The sequence below is a fragment of the Hyperoodon ampullatus genome (assembly GCF_949752795.1).
Source record: "Hyperoodon ampullatus genome assembly, chromosome: 13".
Taxonomy (NCBI): domain Eukaryota; kingdom Metazoa; phylum Chordata; class Mammalia; order Artiodactyla; family Ziphiidae; genus Hyperoodon; species Hyperoodon ampullatus.
In genome coordinates, this window is record NC_136926.1 from 33,943,185 (window position 1) to 33,959,331 (window position 16,147).

The window sequence follows — 16,147 nt, forward strand, 5'->3', positions numbered from 1 at the left end:
CTTCAGTTTCCAGCAGGGTGAAAGGGAGTGTCCCACAATCTCAGAAATCATCCCAACTGAACGGCCAGTGTAATTAGAAAGAAAGTAACTCCAGAAGGGCCAAGAGCATCATTGTTCCTTTCAAAGTAACTACATAACTTGGAAACCCGTAGGAATGTATGTTGATATATTATTACAGAGGTGATAAAGGACTCCACTGGAAACAGATGTGATCTGATTTCCTCTGATACCCTGAGCTGAAAACAAAATTACTGAAAGTGATAACACTCAGGTGAAATGAAACAGTTCAAAGTTCCAAAGAACTTAGTTTGGAAGGAAGCCTTTGAATAATAAACCATAAATTTTATTGCAGTCACCAACATAAGAAAAATATGTCCCAAGGCCTGTTTGTCTAGAAAAGGATGCTTTTCTTTTCTCCTCACATCCCTCAAATGAGTTTTAACTGTGCAAATGAGGGCTATAATTTATGTAGAAAATTTGAAACTATTAATGGCTTAATCCACCTCAGGCTGTATTGAAGTTCTGCAGCATGATTCCTGTTTACACAGCTCAGCAAACAGAGGCCCACGAGGATAGGAGTTGCCACCCGTGGCCCCTGACAGCTAGCTGTGTAGTGAAATGAGATCTTAGATCCAATCTTTGTGCAAAACACCAGTTTATTACTGGGATTCAAGAAGTCTAGATGCTCAGAGCCCCCCCAAAAAAACCCAAAAACCTTTTCAAATCACTATTAGACCAAGTGATTTCTTCTTTGCAGTGATTTCTCTAAAAGGAAACACTCCAATGTGGGATTGAAAACTTTCCCTTGGTTACGGCTTGTTTTCTAGCATTCTGAATCTGAGCAAGAACAGAGAGGTAGAAGGTGGTGGGTTCTGAATACCCTGATCATAATCCAGCTTCATTATTTGCTTGAAAAGGGGGACAGAGGCCACCTTCCAAACAAGCAGGTGCAGGAGGTTTCCTCTGAGGAAACATTTCTCCTCCACCCCCTCCTGTCTCCCCACCATCTCCATCCCCATATCATCACATTTCTCTCTTTAAACCCGTACATGTTTGGTCTTTATTGTTCTTTTTGCAAAGTGCAAGCTCTAGCTTTAAACACAAGAGAATGCTGTGCACCTTGAGGAACAATCTTGTAACTGGAACTGTGGGCAGCAAAGCCCTCCTGGGTGGGACCCGTGGACCCTTAAACAGCCAAACTCAGAATAGACAACAGCGCCCCCAGCCGAATATTTCTGTCTGGACCCCAAAGTTCAGACAGCACCTGCTCTTCTGCTGCTTTCTTCTTGAACCTCGGCTGCCCCATTTCAATAGATAATTGAAAACTTTCTTACTTTCTTCTCAATTCTCCACGGGGAAATTCCACTTTGAAATTCTTTTCTCCCTGTCATTTTTACTTTACAGTTGAGAGGGCAGGGACGAGCTAGGAAACAGGATTTCTCTCTCCCTCTCGCTTTTTAAAAATGACGTAGGGAGTTTGGACGGCCTCCCTACCCCCACCTCCCCTCTGATGCTAACCCTGATTCCTGGAGAATGACAGTTTTCCTCTCCATGTTTGCTGATGACCGCGCGGGTCGGAGCAGGAGGGGCTGCCCAGCGAGAGCCCCGGAGCCGATTCTAATCTCCGATGGGCCCCAGCTGCCCGCGCCGAGGTCCCGGGGAGGCCGGCCACAAAGCCCGGCTGGGCTGGAGCGCGAGGACAGCGGACCGCAGCTGCCACGAGCCCCGCGGGGCGCGCAGCTCGGCGGGGGCGGCTCCGCTCGGCCGGGCCCGAGTTCGCTGGGGGACAACTTACTGTGTTCGCTCTGCGTCCACACTGCCAACTCCCAAGTGGGAGGGGGGAAACAGCAAAGGCTGTGTCGTGTCCGAGAGTACAGGCAACAAAAGAGGAGAAAGGAGAGGGGAGGCGGGGAGGGAGGGAGGAAGGGAGACGGGGGCGCTACCCCGTGCTCCCCGAGAGCGCCCCTCGGATGCTGATGGGGAGCCCCTCCCGGAGTGGCGGCCCTTTCTCTGGGCCCCCTCCAGCCCGCTGCTCAGACAGGTTAGTTGGGAGAAAAAGAACAAAGCTCCCAGCCAGGGCAGGCAGCGGTCCCGGGGCGCCCCGGGGGATGGGAGGGCCGAGGCCGAGGCGCCCGGCGCCCTGCCCTCCCCGCGCGCGCCCTCGGCCCGGGCCCCCTCCTCCGCCTCCCCTCGCACCTCCCAGTCCTCGGGGAAGCGGTTCTTCCGAAGGGACGCGCGCCCGCGGGAGAGGAAGTGGTGGGAGCGGGGGAAGGCCGGCGGGGGGGTGGTGCGGGGAGCCGGGGAGGAGGCGGGGAACGGGGGGCGGGTGCGCCCCTGAGCTGCCGAGTCGGGCCGGGTACCGACTGCCATCCTGCAGCAAATTCCCTGTGTCATGGCTCCGGTCTCTTAGCAACAGCCGCGGGTCCGACCGCCCCGAGCCGAGCGAGCCGCCGCCGCCACCGCCGCGGGCTCAACTCCACCCGGCGGAGCCCGGCGCGCCGCAGCCACACAAAGAGGCGCCGGCCCGGCCGGGAGCGCCGCGGGAGGGCACGGCGAGGGACCGGAGCGGCGGCGGCGAGGAGAGCGGTTCCAGGCAGGATGCAGGGTGCGGAGGACCCGACACTTCTTGGAAACTCTTGGAAATGGCTCCCGCCCCGGCACCGTAGGGGGCTGCGCACCCCGGGCGGGCGCTCGCCCCCGCCGGGCTGCTGAGCCGCGCTTGGATGGAGGGCCCCGAGGCGCTGTCCCTGCGCTCCGCCGTCGGCTCGGGCTGAAAAAGTTTCTCCATGGTTCCTTTGTGTAGCCCGAGCGCCCGTTCTCTGGCCGCGAGCTGCCCCAGTCTTCCCGGGTAAGTGAGCGATATTGTTTGCTTCCAGTGCTGCCATTTTGAGCAATTCTGTCTGTCCCCGGCCCCCGAGCGGCCCCTCCCCAGCCCTCCTGCCCGAGCCCGGGTCCCCCGGGCGGGTGTTTGGGAGAGTAATTTTCCTGGGCGGGCTACACGGCATGCGCTGCCCAGATAAAAGCGAGTTCAGGATTGCCCTCACTTCGCTCCTGCCTGTTTTCTTTCCAGAGGCGGACTCCCAGCTGCTGCACTCATGTGACTCCAACATAAATAAGCAGACCTAATAAGGAGGGCAAGGGGCTCGCTTCCCTGCCAGTGAGGGACCGGGGGTCGAGGACCTGGGTCGAGTCCCGGGCAGGGCAGGGCGCTCCCAGTCCTGTGGGCTCTGAGCCTCAGACACCGAGTGGGGTTTAATCCTTCATGAGCCGAGAACTTGAATGTCTCTCTTGGAAGCTGTTGTATTTTTAGACATCCCTCCTTTGCTTCCCCATCCTCCATTCCTTAACCACCCAAAGACCAGCACCAGGCAGTAAACTGCTAGGGCAGCCAAGCTCGAATGATAAGTTTGTTTTCCTTCGTTCTGTATGAAGAAAACCTCAAAGGTGGGTTTTCCGTGCCATCTGACCTTTATCAGTATTTCCCGTCCGATGGAAATACATAATAAAGGAGTTCAGGCTTCAGCAGAGCTGAGGGAATAATAAACTAGGGAGTTAATTACTAGCTGTTAAACTAATTTTAAAGATCTTCTGTAAACGATTTGTTGAAACCCATTCCAGTCTTCCTTACACTCCACCCAGAGCCAAAGCTGCCTTGCTGAGGTGAAATACAGGTGTGGACCTTCCTCTCCCAAGACGTCCAGCATCCATATCAATGCCCAACAAAATGTCTCTCCTCTGGGAGAGCCACCTTGCCAACTGAGTCTGGGTTTGCTTCTAAAATGTCTGGCTTCCTCAATCCTTCTTAAAATAATCACAGATCTTCAGATTATTACATTAAAGATGATAGAGTCTAAGTCTTTGTGTTACAGCTACGTAATGAATGTGTTCATTTGGGGGTGGGAGGAAGGAATGGACAGTAAGCTACTCTGGTTTTGGGTTTGTTTGTTTTTTTCAATCTGTACTTACTGGTGCAGCTCCTTAAAAACAAAATTCAAAAGGTTTATAGATGTCTCTCTACTAACCCTCTGTAACCTACCTCATGTTTAACCCCTCTCTAACCCACCTGGCGTTCCTCCTTACTGAAAACCAACTAAGTTCAAGGAGATACTGATTTGCAAGCATTGGAAATAGTTGATTACCATTTGCTTTTCCACCAGTGGAGGAATGATCCTGCCTGAACTGGTATGATGGAGGTGAATCAAGGGCCAAAGCTCTTCACCCAGGCACCAATTAAAAGCAAAAATTACTTAGGTAGTCCCACATTTCCAAAGGGTAATTTATTCTAAAACATTATTTTATAAAGGATATAATTCCCAAAGGCTTGTGAGTGATATCTAAGCCTTTCAATTTCATACAATGCCCTTAATTTTAACATCTCTATTACAGAAGGGAACACAACCAATGGAACAAAATGTGTTACTCTGGGGATCCAGTAGCATTGAAATTTTTAGAAGCTGACAGATATCCACAGAGATGCGTCTGTGCATTTACCTACCCGAGCTTTATCATAAACGACTAAACTTCCTATAGGAGAGTCCATTGGCTGTTGCTGCCGTCCTTTCCTAAAAGTGACCTCATGAGAAAAAGATGAAAACAGCTCTCACTTGGGGAAATGTCATTCTACAAGTCGTTATTATGTAGACTGCTGTACCTAGAAGTCGTTATTATGTAGACTGCTGTACCTAGTTCACTGCCTCATTTGAATATTTGGATTCTTTAGAATGTGCTGTTGGCACAGTAATAAGGGGTCAGAATGCTATTATGGCAGAGTTTGTTTCTTAGTTTTTGTTTTGGTTTGGTTTTAGATTGGCATTTTCCCATATGAGAAAAAGATCTTTCTCTTGGAGATTCTGGGGGACTTCTCAAATTCCCTGATGAGATCTAGCACATGATACCTTAAAGGGAGTTCCTCTGAGGGAGGAGAGGAAGCCAGAAGGAAGAGCGCAGTTACATAACCAGTTACCTAAAACTAAATATTCCACCCCAAGAAGCTGTCCAGATGTTGCAAAAGAGAAATGAGGAAGCGGCTGTGAGAGGGATCAGCTTGCCTCTAGCTGTAAGAACAATGATGGCTGGGAGACCAGTTGGTGGAGAGATCCATGGTCAGAGCACTGACAGTTCTCTACTGTTCTCCTAGCCATGAACTCTTTATTAATTATCTCGGGTAAATAATCCGTCTGCCAGGATATGACTTTTAACTCCCATCCAGTGACATGATTTCCTTTTGTCTTTGTAAATCAGTAACTTTTGTGACTGTTTTCGGGACTGTGGGCCCCACATTGACAGATCTCTCTGCTCCGTTAGAGACTTGGAACTCTGGCGCAGCTCCCCTGAGAAAGCCAGGAAAGCCCTCGCCCCCTACCGCCGAGTCCCACATTTATTGATAGCTTTTACTAATGCTCAGAACTCCGTTGGCTGTCAGGCAGGAGCGTTTGAAATGAGCACTGCTGGAATAGTACCTACAGAGTGAGTGGAGGATGCGGGGGGCGGGGAGAAGGAGGTGGACTCTCAAAGTGTTTTATCGTCTCTGATCAATTATTCCAACAGCACTTCTGTTCCCTAATCCATTTCCCGCACACCCTGGTCTCTACCTAGGGCACTCCCGTTAGCGGGTAATGGCCCTGGGGCGGGGGGCACGCACGTGGTGGGATCCGGGAGCGGGACCATGGCAGCACGTGGGATGTTGCTGCAGCCAAGCCTACACCCTCTGACTGTCTTCCTCTGCTTTGCAGTGGGAGGAGGTGGCGGAGCAGCTAGTGGGCAGCTGGTGCCCCCCCACCCCCAGCACAGGCCTCCGCCCCAGGGGCTAGCCCCGCACTGCACCTGCTCGCCATGATCGCCACCGGCGGCCTGCTGAGGATTTCCGCCAGAAAGCAGGATCCCCTCCGGCCCCCGAGCCAGGTCCCCAAGCGCAGGCGGAAAGCCAAGAAGAGGCGCAAGAACGACGTGGTGGTGGTGAAAGGCAAGCTGAAGCTGTGCTCCGTCTCCGGGCTCATCGCCCTCTGCGGGATCCTGGTGCTGCTGGTGGGCATAGCCTTGGCGGTGGTGGGCTACTGGCCCAAGGCCAACGGGACCAACAGGGAGGGGGGTAAGCAGCTGCCGCCCGCGGGCAGCGGCCACCGCGTCCCCACCATGACCAACAGCAGCAGCAGTGGCAGCAGAAACCGGTCCAGGAAGCACCCGGGGCCTCCGGAGGGTGTCACCACCAGTTCCGTGGGCGCGCCCAGGAGCACGCCTCCAGCACGGTCCCCCGCGCCCTCTTTGTCCTCCTCTACGTCCGTGGGCTTCTTCTTCCGCATCTTCTCCGGCTACCTGCACTCGGACAAGCTCAAGGTCTTTGGGCCCCTCATCATGGGCATCGGCATCTTTCTCTTCATCTGCGCCAACGCAGTGCTCCATGAAAACCGGGACAGGAAGACCAAGATCATCAACCTGCGGGACCTCTACTCCACCGTCATCGACGTGCACAGCCTCCGCGCCAAAGACCTGGCAGCCGCCGCGGCTGCTGCCGCCGCCGCCGCCGCCTCCTCGTCCTCCGCCCCCACCTCGGCGCCCCCAGGGGCCGCGCCGCTCAACGGCTTCCTCAGCTACGTGCAGTCGCGGGGCCTGGAGCTGAAGCCCGGAGGCTGCGGCGGCGCCGGGGACGCCTTCGGGGCGACGGCGATGCTGGGCAGGGGTGCGTGGCCCCACCCCGCGGCGCTGGGCGGGGGCGGGGCCCGGGGCGCCGCGTCCCCCCCAGACCTGGCCTCGTCCCCGCGCCGCCCGCGGGAGCTCCAGGGCCTGGCGGAGGCCGTGTACAGCATCTACCGCGAGCGCTCCGGCGTGGCCGGCCGTCGCCGGGCCGCCGCCGCCACCGCGGCCGCCAGCAGCAGCAGCAGCCCGGCGCCCTGCAGCCCCCCCGAGAGCTGGGGGCGCCAGAGCACTGCCAGCTCCCTCGTGGGCTCCTCGCTGAGCGCCTTCGCGCTGCTGCCCCTGCCGGGGGACCGCGACGGGGACGGGGACGCAGCGGGCGCGAGCCGCGGCTGGCAGCGGCCGCCCGGGGAGCGCGGCTCCCGGGAGATCCCGCGGGGCGAGCTCGACTCGAGCTTGTCCGACCTCCGCGGCGCCCGGGGCGGCGAGCGCTGGGCGCCCCGCGAGCCGGAGGAGCCGGCGGGCGCGGCGGCCGCGTGCACCGCCAGGGGGCAGGGTGGCCGCCTGCCCAGGACCGGCAGGTACGCGGCCCTGCGACGCCGCAGCACCAGCGGGCTCCCGGACTACCGGGCTCCCTCGTCCCCCGAGCCCCCGCCCGCCTCGCGCAGCGCGGACCTGGACTCGACCGTCCCGGCCCCAGCTGCCTCCCCCGAGCCCCCGCTGCGGCGGGAGCGCTCGCCCCCCGCCGGGCCGGACTCGCCGAGCTCCCAGTCGGATGACCCGTCCTGCAGCAATAAGGGCTACACCCCTCTGCGGGAGGCCGGCACCTCCCTGGAGTCGGTGGTGGACCCGGTGGCTGGTGAAAGTCCAGACGGTGAGGCCGCCACCTCCCCGGGGGCGGAGCAGAGTCCCCCGGAGGGTCCCGGCCAGAAGCCCCCAGCGGGCGAGCCCCCCCAGCGGGTGCGGAGGCAGTTTACAAATGAGGAGAAACTCTTCATGATTTCCCGATCTCACGCCCCAGGGGTCGAGGACGGAGAACTGGAAACTACTGGCATTTAGGGAAAGAGGAGGCGAGAAAAGAGTGAGAAAATAGGAGAAACGCCTGCTTGAAGCAGTGAGCTTAACAGTTCCCTCTGTCCTTGGGGATTTATCCGAGGAAATCGACCACTACCCAAAGAGCTGCAGAATGTTAGCCTTGAATTGCGTTCACGAGATTCCTGTAGATAACTCCAAGCAATTTTTTCTAAAAAAAAGCAAACTAGTCTTATATGTCCGATGGTGATTGTATGTTCTATGAAAACCAAATGTATTAAAAGGTCAGCAATCTAGTTCATGGATAAAATTCTCTTAATTTTCTTAGGATCAAAATAATATATTTTTGACAGTAACTGTGCACTTTACTCCAACTTTTTTTCTGGACCCCTAATTTCCCTAACCTGTACTCTGCCGCTGGTTTTGTCCACAGCTGCTTGTGAATGACAAGCTTTTTGCCTCCTATGCTTTTGCGGAGCACAGAAGGGTCTATCTCAGTTCTTTGAGAACTGATATTACTAAATGAAGTCAAAGCCAAAAGCATGCGTTTGTCAGGAAAGAGCACTTTCCTCGCCCCACCCCACTCTGCTCATCCAGTTGCCCAAAGGCCTCTCTATTTTTGAAAAGGGAATTTACATTTTGCTACTAGGGCGTCTAATGGAGACCAGAGGGGGCCAGCGCCTAGATGGACTGTTACATTCCTACATTTACTATATCAAGTACACGATACTTTATGGAGTACTATCACACCTGGACTGAAAATAGCATTAACATGAAAAAATCTTTTTTAATAAAACAAGTTTCCAAACCAACATAATACTCCCTCATTTTGCCTTGGAACTAATACTTCTAACACCCATAAAACATTAGGCAGTTCAGCTGGTAAATCTAAGATATTTTGCTAGGATACTGCTACTGTGATTCTAGCTCTCTTCCCGCAAAGTGCCCAGCACCACCCTCAATCAATTTCCATCATATTTTTAACTTTTAAATAGAGGGTAGAATTGAACATTTGGGAGTGTGTCTTTCAAATAGGATGAAACGTTAAATAAACTAATTTTCTACAGTATTTCTAGTTTACCTCTAAGTATTAATTTACAGAGCATCAGGCTTAATGTTCTGCTGTCATCCTCTTGGAGTTGACCGTTTGATTTTTGCTTTTAAGTTCATGATCTTGAATCCGTGGCCTACATAGGCTAGCAGGTGATGTTTTAATAATGTGGTAGATTGTTTATGCTTGACTTTATTAAAAGTCAATTAGGCAATTTTCAAGACCAGTAGACAAATGGTAATTAATGTACCGTTCTGATGCCCTCTTCCGTGGAGTGTGAGCTGAGCATCTTGGGAACGGTATGGCTTTTTTTCACCTACTCGGTTACAAGTTCTACAGTTACGCACAGCTCAGGCTATCATTGCAGGAAGTTAAAATACTGATTTTCAAGGAAAACCTTGCCAAAGGTATGGTCATATCGGCTCCCATGAGGGAAACAGTGGGTCCAGTGGAAAGAGTGCAGATTCATGAGTGAGGCTGGACCCCAGCTTTTGGCATTTGCTAGCTGTGTAGCCTTGAACAAATCACAAATGCTGAGTCTCAGTGATGCCGTCTATAAAAGGAGAATTACTAGACAAACCTCATAGAGCTGTGAGGGGTGGGACAAGGGGTCCTGTGGACAGAGCCGGGTCGAGTGCTTGGCTCAGAGGAGTGCTTGGCTCAAAGACGGTGGTTATTGGAATTGTTACCATTATAACAATGTCTGAATGCATGCTGGAGAAGAATGGGCCTTCCCTCCCTTTGAGCTCAAGAAATCCGGGGCTCAAATCTGGAATATCCACTTACTATCTGTGTAACCTTAGGCAAATCACTTAATCCCTCTGGGCCCCTGGTGGAAGATACATAATCTCTCTGATTGCCTTCAGGTCTGAAAGCTTTACTTAAATTCAGGGTATTTGTTTTGTCCCGGATATAATCGTATCATATTTGTACATACAACTTTGCCAGATGAATATACTACTTCATAAACTACCATTTAGTGTCACGTTCTGTGATCAATTTTTGAAGGACCTAATTTCTTCCCAGATTGAATTTGCATTAAGCTAATAAGACACTTTAAAGCTGTGGATTAATTTATTTGGCTCTTCCATAGAGCAAAAGCGAGTTTCCTCTAAGAAGGGTGACAAGCGAGTATAATCATACCTCCAGGCAGTGTTAAATTTCAAGTCTCAATTGTTTTATCACACTTACAAAAGTATTTCAAAATTTCCTAGTTTTTCTTCTCCATTACCTTGCATACTGGGTAATTTATATACCGAGAGAGTTTGATGAGTTGTCTAAATGGGAAAATAGGTTCTAGTCCTCTAAAATGCTGTTTCCAGTCCTCAGAAAATATATTATAAAACGTTTAGCAAATAATTAAGCCACTTCCTCTTAGTTTAACTAAGGGGCAGGCAGAATATTTATATCTTACAAACTTTAGAAAATTCAGTCCAACCAATTGACTAGGCTTAACAACGCTGATTGCCTTGTTATATTAATCAGATTAAATGAAAACTTCTAGCTCATATTGATCTGGACACAGGCCCTCTGAAATTAAGTAACTTCAGCAAATTAATTTAGCTCAGTATCAAGTCACATCTATCCTAACCATTAAGCAATTTAACTGGATTTTTTTTTTTAACCTGGAGATAAAGAATGAGCCCAATTTTCCAAATCTTGGGAAGAGCTGGGCTGCCATCAGACCTCAGAAAGGAATCCTCTGCAGTTATGACCATAGTGATTCGCAATCCTTCCCTTTCATAGGAGCAGAGATCTTCTGCAATAATAATGTTAAATGTTTACTTACTACTTTCTGTGGGCCAAGTTCTCTTCTGCCCGCTCTGGACATGTGATCTCGGTGACTCCTCACTCAATCCTCACTCAGCTCTATCGAGGTAGGATTATTATTATCCCCACTTTACAGAGAAAGACACTGAGCTCAAAATGATGGAGTACTCGCCCAGCTTACACAGCTGGTGGATGGTGGAGCCAGGATTTACACCGAGTGTTGAGGATTATCTGTACCCACTGGCACATGCTGAGCTGAAGCTGGCATTTCTGGAGACCATCGAAATATTTTCTACATTTTTAGCATCCTGCTTGATCCCTTTCCAGAAACCATTCTTGGAGATATCCGGAGGAATCAGAATGCACAGCCATTTAAAAGCTGGAGTTTGCACTTAAGTCTTCAGACTGGCATAATCAAGGCTTTTCAGTGCGACTTTGCAGGGTTTGTTGAGGAGATCTTAAAAGATCACGGACTCAGCCCCCCTCCTTCATAAATGAGGTTGCTAAGAATCAGAAAGATGAAATAATTTGTTCGAAGGCAAACAGCAGGGGCAGGACTAGAACGTTAAAAGAATTGCAACAATTGGCATATGCACTGCCTCCACACCCTGAATTTCTATCATACTAGCTGGGGGACCATGGGCAAGCTACTCAATGTCTCTTTGTCTCCATTTCCTTCCTCATACAATGGGATTAATAATGGTACCTACCCTTATAGGACTAGTGCAAAGATCAAATGAATTCACACCTGTGTAGAGTGCTTACAACGACCTTGGCACGTAGAAAGTGTTTTTAAAAGCTTTTAAAGTTTTAGTTAAAATAGAATCAACGGCTAAACAGCTATTTATTAACAGAATAATGTTAGGTTTGAAATCTAAAGAGTAAGGCAACATAGCATGGTGGCTGGAAGCCTGACTTGGGGGGTGGGGATTAGAACACTGCACCGGGGTTAAATGGAGGTAATAAAGAGCATCTAACACACAGAATTAATTATTTAATTAAAGTACATCAACTAATATACTTAAAGAGCTCAGAACAACTCCTGGCACAAATAAACCTTCAGTAAATGTTAACTACTATTATTAAAGGCAAAATAGAGAAAAGTAACTAGTAGGTTAAATTTACTGCTCAGTTGTTAGGGACAACCAATAACTGACTGTACTGAAAAGTCTCTATAATTCAGGCATATTAGAAAGAAGAGAACTTAAAAAGTGAGGACTGAGGCCTCTGCAATGCCCCCAGTAGACCATGGAATGAACGAGGGCTGGATGTGTGCTCTTCATGGTCCTGGCATCAGAATGTTATATAACAAGCAGTGAATACGCAAACCAGGTAACTTGGCTGTTTTTGGACATGATTACGGAGGCTGGTCACATCAGAAAGGCCAGGCTATTCCCCCTCTCCCTGTGCCCCCGTGGTCCCAACCCCTTCCTGTGAGGGGAGTGGGCTGGGAGAGAGGCTGGATGAAGACTTAAAGTGATGAGCAGATGTGTTTGGATTTTAAAAATTGTCTCGACAAACGTTTTTTCTATGCTAGTTTTTCTGCAGTTTTGAAAATTTTTTTTTTAGTTAGAGGACTGGAGAAAAGGAAAACCCTGCCAAGAACATTAAATTAGAACAAAGTATATGAATTTGTATTTTGATCAGAATACTATTTTTGCCAAGATATTATACACACACACACACATATATATATACACACACACATTTTATAGTCACATGAAGAATAGGACTGATCTTTGTGGAATTCATTTTCTATAGACCCAGACTGTTTGTTTGTTTACTTATTTATTTTGGACTAAAAATCCAAAATAAATAAGTAAATTAAAAATTCACTTTTTTTTTTTTTTTTTTTTGCGGTACGCGGGCCTCTCACTGCTGTGGCCTCTCCCGTTGCGGGGCACAGGCTCCGGACGCGCAGGCTCAGCGGCCATGGCTCACGAGCCCAGCCGCTCCGCGGCACGTGGGATCTTCCCGGACCGGGGCACAAACCCGTGTCCCCTGCATCGGCAGGCGGACTCTCAACCACTGCGCCACCAGGGAAGCCCCAAAATTCACTTTTGAATGACAGACTCTGAAAAGGATTCTGAGGCACTTCTTTTTCCTGTCTCTCTCTAGGGAAATCATCTCCTAGGTCTTTTCTTCAAAAGGAATGACTTTCTTTAAGTGGATATGAAAATTATATGTGATTTAAAGTCACCACAAACTGGGGAGTCCATCTGCACTAACAACTTTAGTCAGACAGCTACCTGCCACCTCCAAAGACCCGGGGAGCAACTTCTTTTGTGTGTGCTGTCTATTTCTCTCTGATGGCAGAAAAGCCCTAGGTCAGGTGGTGGGTCCCTCTAGGCACGAACCACAGCAGGAGTTATAAACGGCCCCATCCTGGGAATTTAGGCTGCATCCCTGAGTCAGGGTCCTTTCAGGTTTCTAGCATCTCAAATATATTTATTCAAGTTTAAACTGGCCCTGTATGGCAAACAGGATGTTTGGCTGAACCATTACTAAAATAACAGGTTTCTTTCTGCTCATAATATTGCCATCAAAAGACTAAAAAAAGTTAAGCAGATTCACCTAGAGTATCGTAAAGCTTGTGCCTGACTCAGCACCTGTGCTGCTTTACCTGTGCTCCTCATCCCACACTGTGACTGAGGCCTGCTAAGGGTGAGAAGGCTGACTGTCAATCACAAGAGAGGAAACAAGGGGGCAGATCCAGATGTGGGAGAGCCAGCATCGTGCAAAAAAGACAAAAAACAAAAAGTTAGGCTAGGAAAACTTTTTGTTCCACACATGAGCACTTGGTTACCCTTGTTTGCAGATTATCTGTATGCCAAGGATTGTTTCACAATGAAACATTATGGTAACTTTTATTCCTTAGAAAATATTATTTCAGCAAATGTATGGTGGAGTATATTTTCCAATATTTAAGAAATTCAACGTAGCATTGTATCATTGACACTAATCTGCTTGATACTAGGGATTGCCAAATGTCTAATAATGTTTAACAATGAAGAAGAGAAACTTATCTGCATATTTACAAATTGCTTTCCTGTTGAGAAACTCAACTATCTTTAAACTATGTCTATACTTTCAAAGGGAGAAAGTACACAAGTTATTATAACTGGTGTATTAGGTCCATCAAAGCAAGACAGGGCAAAAAACTACTTTGTCTCAATGCAGGACTTTGGCCATTCCTTTGTGTTATGTGGTAATTGCCTTACTCCATTTTATATAGCTTATAACTTAAAAGAAAATAATTTCACCTGAAGGAATAAACAGCTTTAGCTGAAGCTGCTGCTCTTTGGGTAAAATACCTAATTCATTTTCGGATCAGTTCAGATTTTTAACTGAGGATCAGGAGGCAGGCAGGCACCATGGTGCTAGGTGTGAGGAGTGAAGCTATGACGCAGACACAGTTCCAGACCACGGGGTTTGCAGTAGTACTGTTGATATAGGCACGTAACCAATCATTTCAGTACAATGTAAGAATTATGAGAGTTATCATGTGGACCCTACAGCTGAATCTTGAGAAACGAAGAAAATGTGTCAGCTGGGTGCAAGAAGGTGGGAAAGGTGTGTCAAACAGTGGGACCAGCCTGAGCAACTGCATGGAGGGAAAACACAATTTAACAAGCTATACTGTCGTAACACAATGTCATAACACAATGTGTCTCTTTCCGAGACTCCCCACAATTGCAGACAGAGCGAGGTGTTTGTTTCAAAAAAAAAATGAAAAACAACAAAACTATCTATGGACAGATAGATAGATAAGTATCTCCTTTTATAACTAGTAGAAGCATTTTTGGAATCAAGATTAAAGTAATTTGGGCATTAAAGTACTTAAAATATATATTCTCTACCATTAGATATTTATTAGACGTTTAATTATGCCCCATTTATAACTGACCTTGACAGGCAGGACTTTTTAGTTGTGAAGTATCAGTACATGGGAACTCACCATATTCTCATTGGACCTACGCTGTCTTTATGAGCAAGAATTACTTTTGCTGAATCATATATTGCTTTAAAATAACCATTTAGTTTAAATGTTCAAGTTCTGGAAATCATTTCTCTCCGTGTGGTATAAAGGGGATAAGACTGCGTGGGCAATCAGCCACGTGGCAGTGCCGTGCGTGTGCTTCCAGCATGGTGGACAATGCGTTGATTCACATGCTGTGAGGATTGGAAACAGCATGAACTCGGGGCTATTTTATCAAGGCTGCAGGGCATTTTTCCAGAATCTAGACGTGATAAATGAATGCATTTGTACATTAATTTGCAACATCATTTATGTCAGAGCAAAAATAATTTATCTTTATTAATAAAGCATCCCATTCCTATTTTTTTTCACATCAATGTTTATAGCAAAAGGAAAGATTATCTAAGGCCTAGTTGTCCCAGATGCAAATAAGAACGAGATAAGTCTGAGTATTCTTTATGGACTAGCACCAAGACTATGCTTTTAAATTTCTAAGTAGCCAGTCATTTTGGGATAGTCACTGAAACCAGATTCAGCCAGAATAATGGTTTGGCACTGTATAAATGCAGCCTAATACTTCATTTACACATAAAGCTGCAAACTAAAAGATAGAGGAAAAATCTACTTTTTTCAATACAAATATTCTAATAAAGTAAAAAAAAAGTATTATTCTCTTCCTTTGAATTTTGCACATTCTGATTTCTTCAAAATCTTTTTAGTGCGTAAACAGTTAAGGCAAAAATATAAAGTGTGTTCATTCTTTTTTCTAATCCATCAAAGTGAGAACTTTGCAAAAGCACTTTCTATTACAGATCAAGATCAACAGATATATTATCAACTGCAGTGTCATTATCCGAGCCACCAAATAAATCTTTCATAGAGATATATTTATCGGTAAGAGATTTAAAATGTAGAAATACTGGTAGCTAAAGTGCTACAGTTAATTCGGCATGGTAAAAGATGTCAGGAAGAAAACAGAATTCTTGATAGAGCAAGAAAATTCAAAAGACTAATTTGGTGACCTAAATGCTAATCCTTCTGCTTATATAAGCACACATCTCAATGTGTTTGGAGCACAAAATATTACTTCGGTGCTTGCACATTTGGTTGTACAATTTCTTCCATTTGTATTCCTAATTTCATTTCAGCTTTATGCCTCGGAACATTTCTTGATTTATTAGTCTTGCCTGGGATTACTATTTTAGAAAAAAAATGAAAGCATTTATAATAACAGTCATAATAATAATTTATATAATAATAATAATTGTAATAGGCTTAAAGGAGCCCAAAGAGTAATCTGAGCACTTTACTAATAATAATTATTTGTGCCCAGTTTTTTATATCTTCTCAGAGAGTAAATTGAATGATATCTTCTTGATACATGTGCTACCAAAACACAATTAAAATGCATGTTTACAATGTCCTCCTTTCTTCATCCCGCGGACATTGGACCCTAAAAACTTTCTTTTATTTTTATGATATATTCTAAGTCGAGATTTAGGGATGGATGCTTTCCAAGATTTTTTTTATTTATAAAGCAAATGAAAAAGAAATTTAATAATGCTATAACTGCTTGAAAAAAACTGCCATCTTTGATTAAGTCGATGGCAATTAAACATAACACAAAGTGAACAGAGCATCTGGCTAGTCTGTAAGGACGAATCATCTTCAATGGAAGTACCAAA

The 16,147-nt window shown here is 47.5% G+C and overlaps 1 protein-coding gene across 1 annotated transcript; it reads left to right on the forward strand.

The window, feature by feature from the left end:
* Nucleotides 1-5,832: 5,832 nt before the first annotated feature.
* TMEM200C (transmembrane protein 200C) lies at nucleotides 5,833-7,689 on the forward strand (the record flags this gene model as incomplete). Its single annotated transcript, XM_079717927.1, has 1 exon — nucleotides 5,833-7,689. The coding sequence occupies one exon, from the start codon at nucleotides 5,833-5,835 to the stop codon at nucleotides 7,687-7,689; it is 1,857 nt and encodes a 618-aa protein (XP_079574053.1).
* Nucleotides 7,690-16,147: the final 8,458 nt, after the last annotated feature.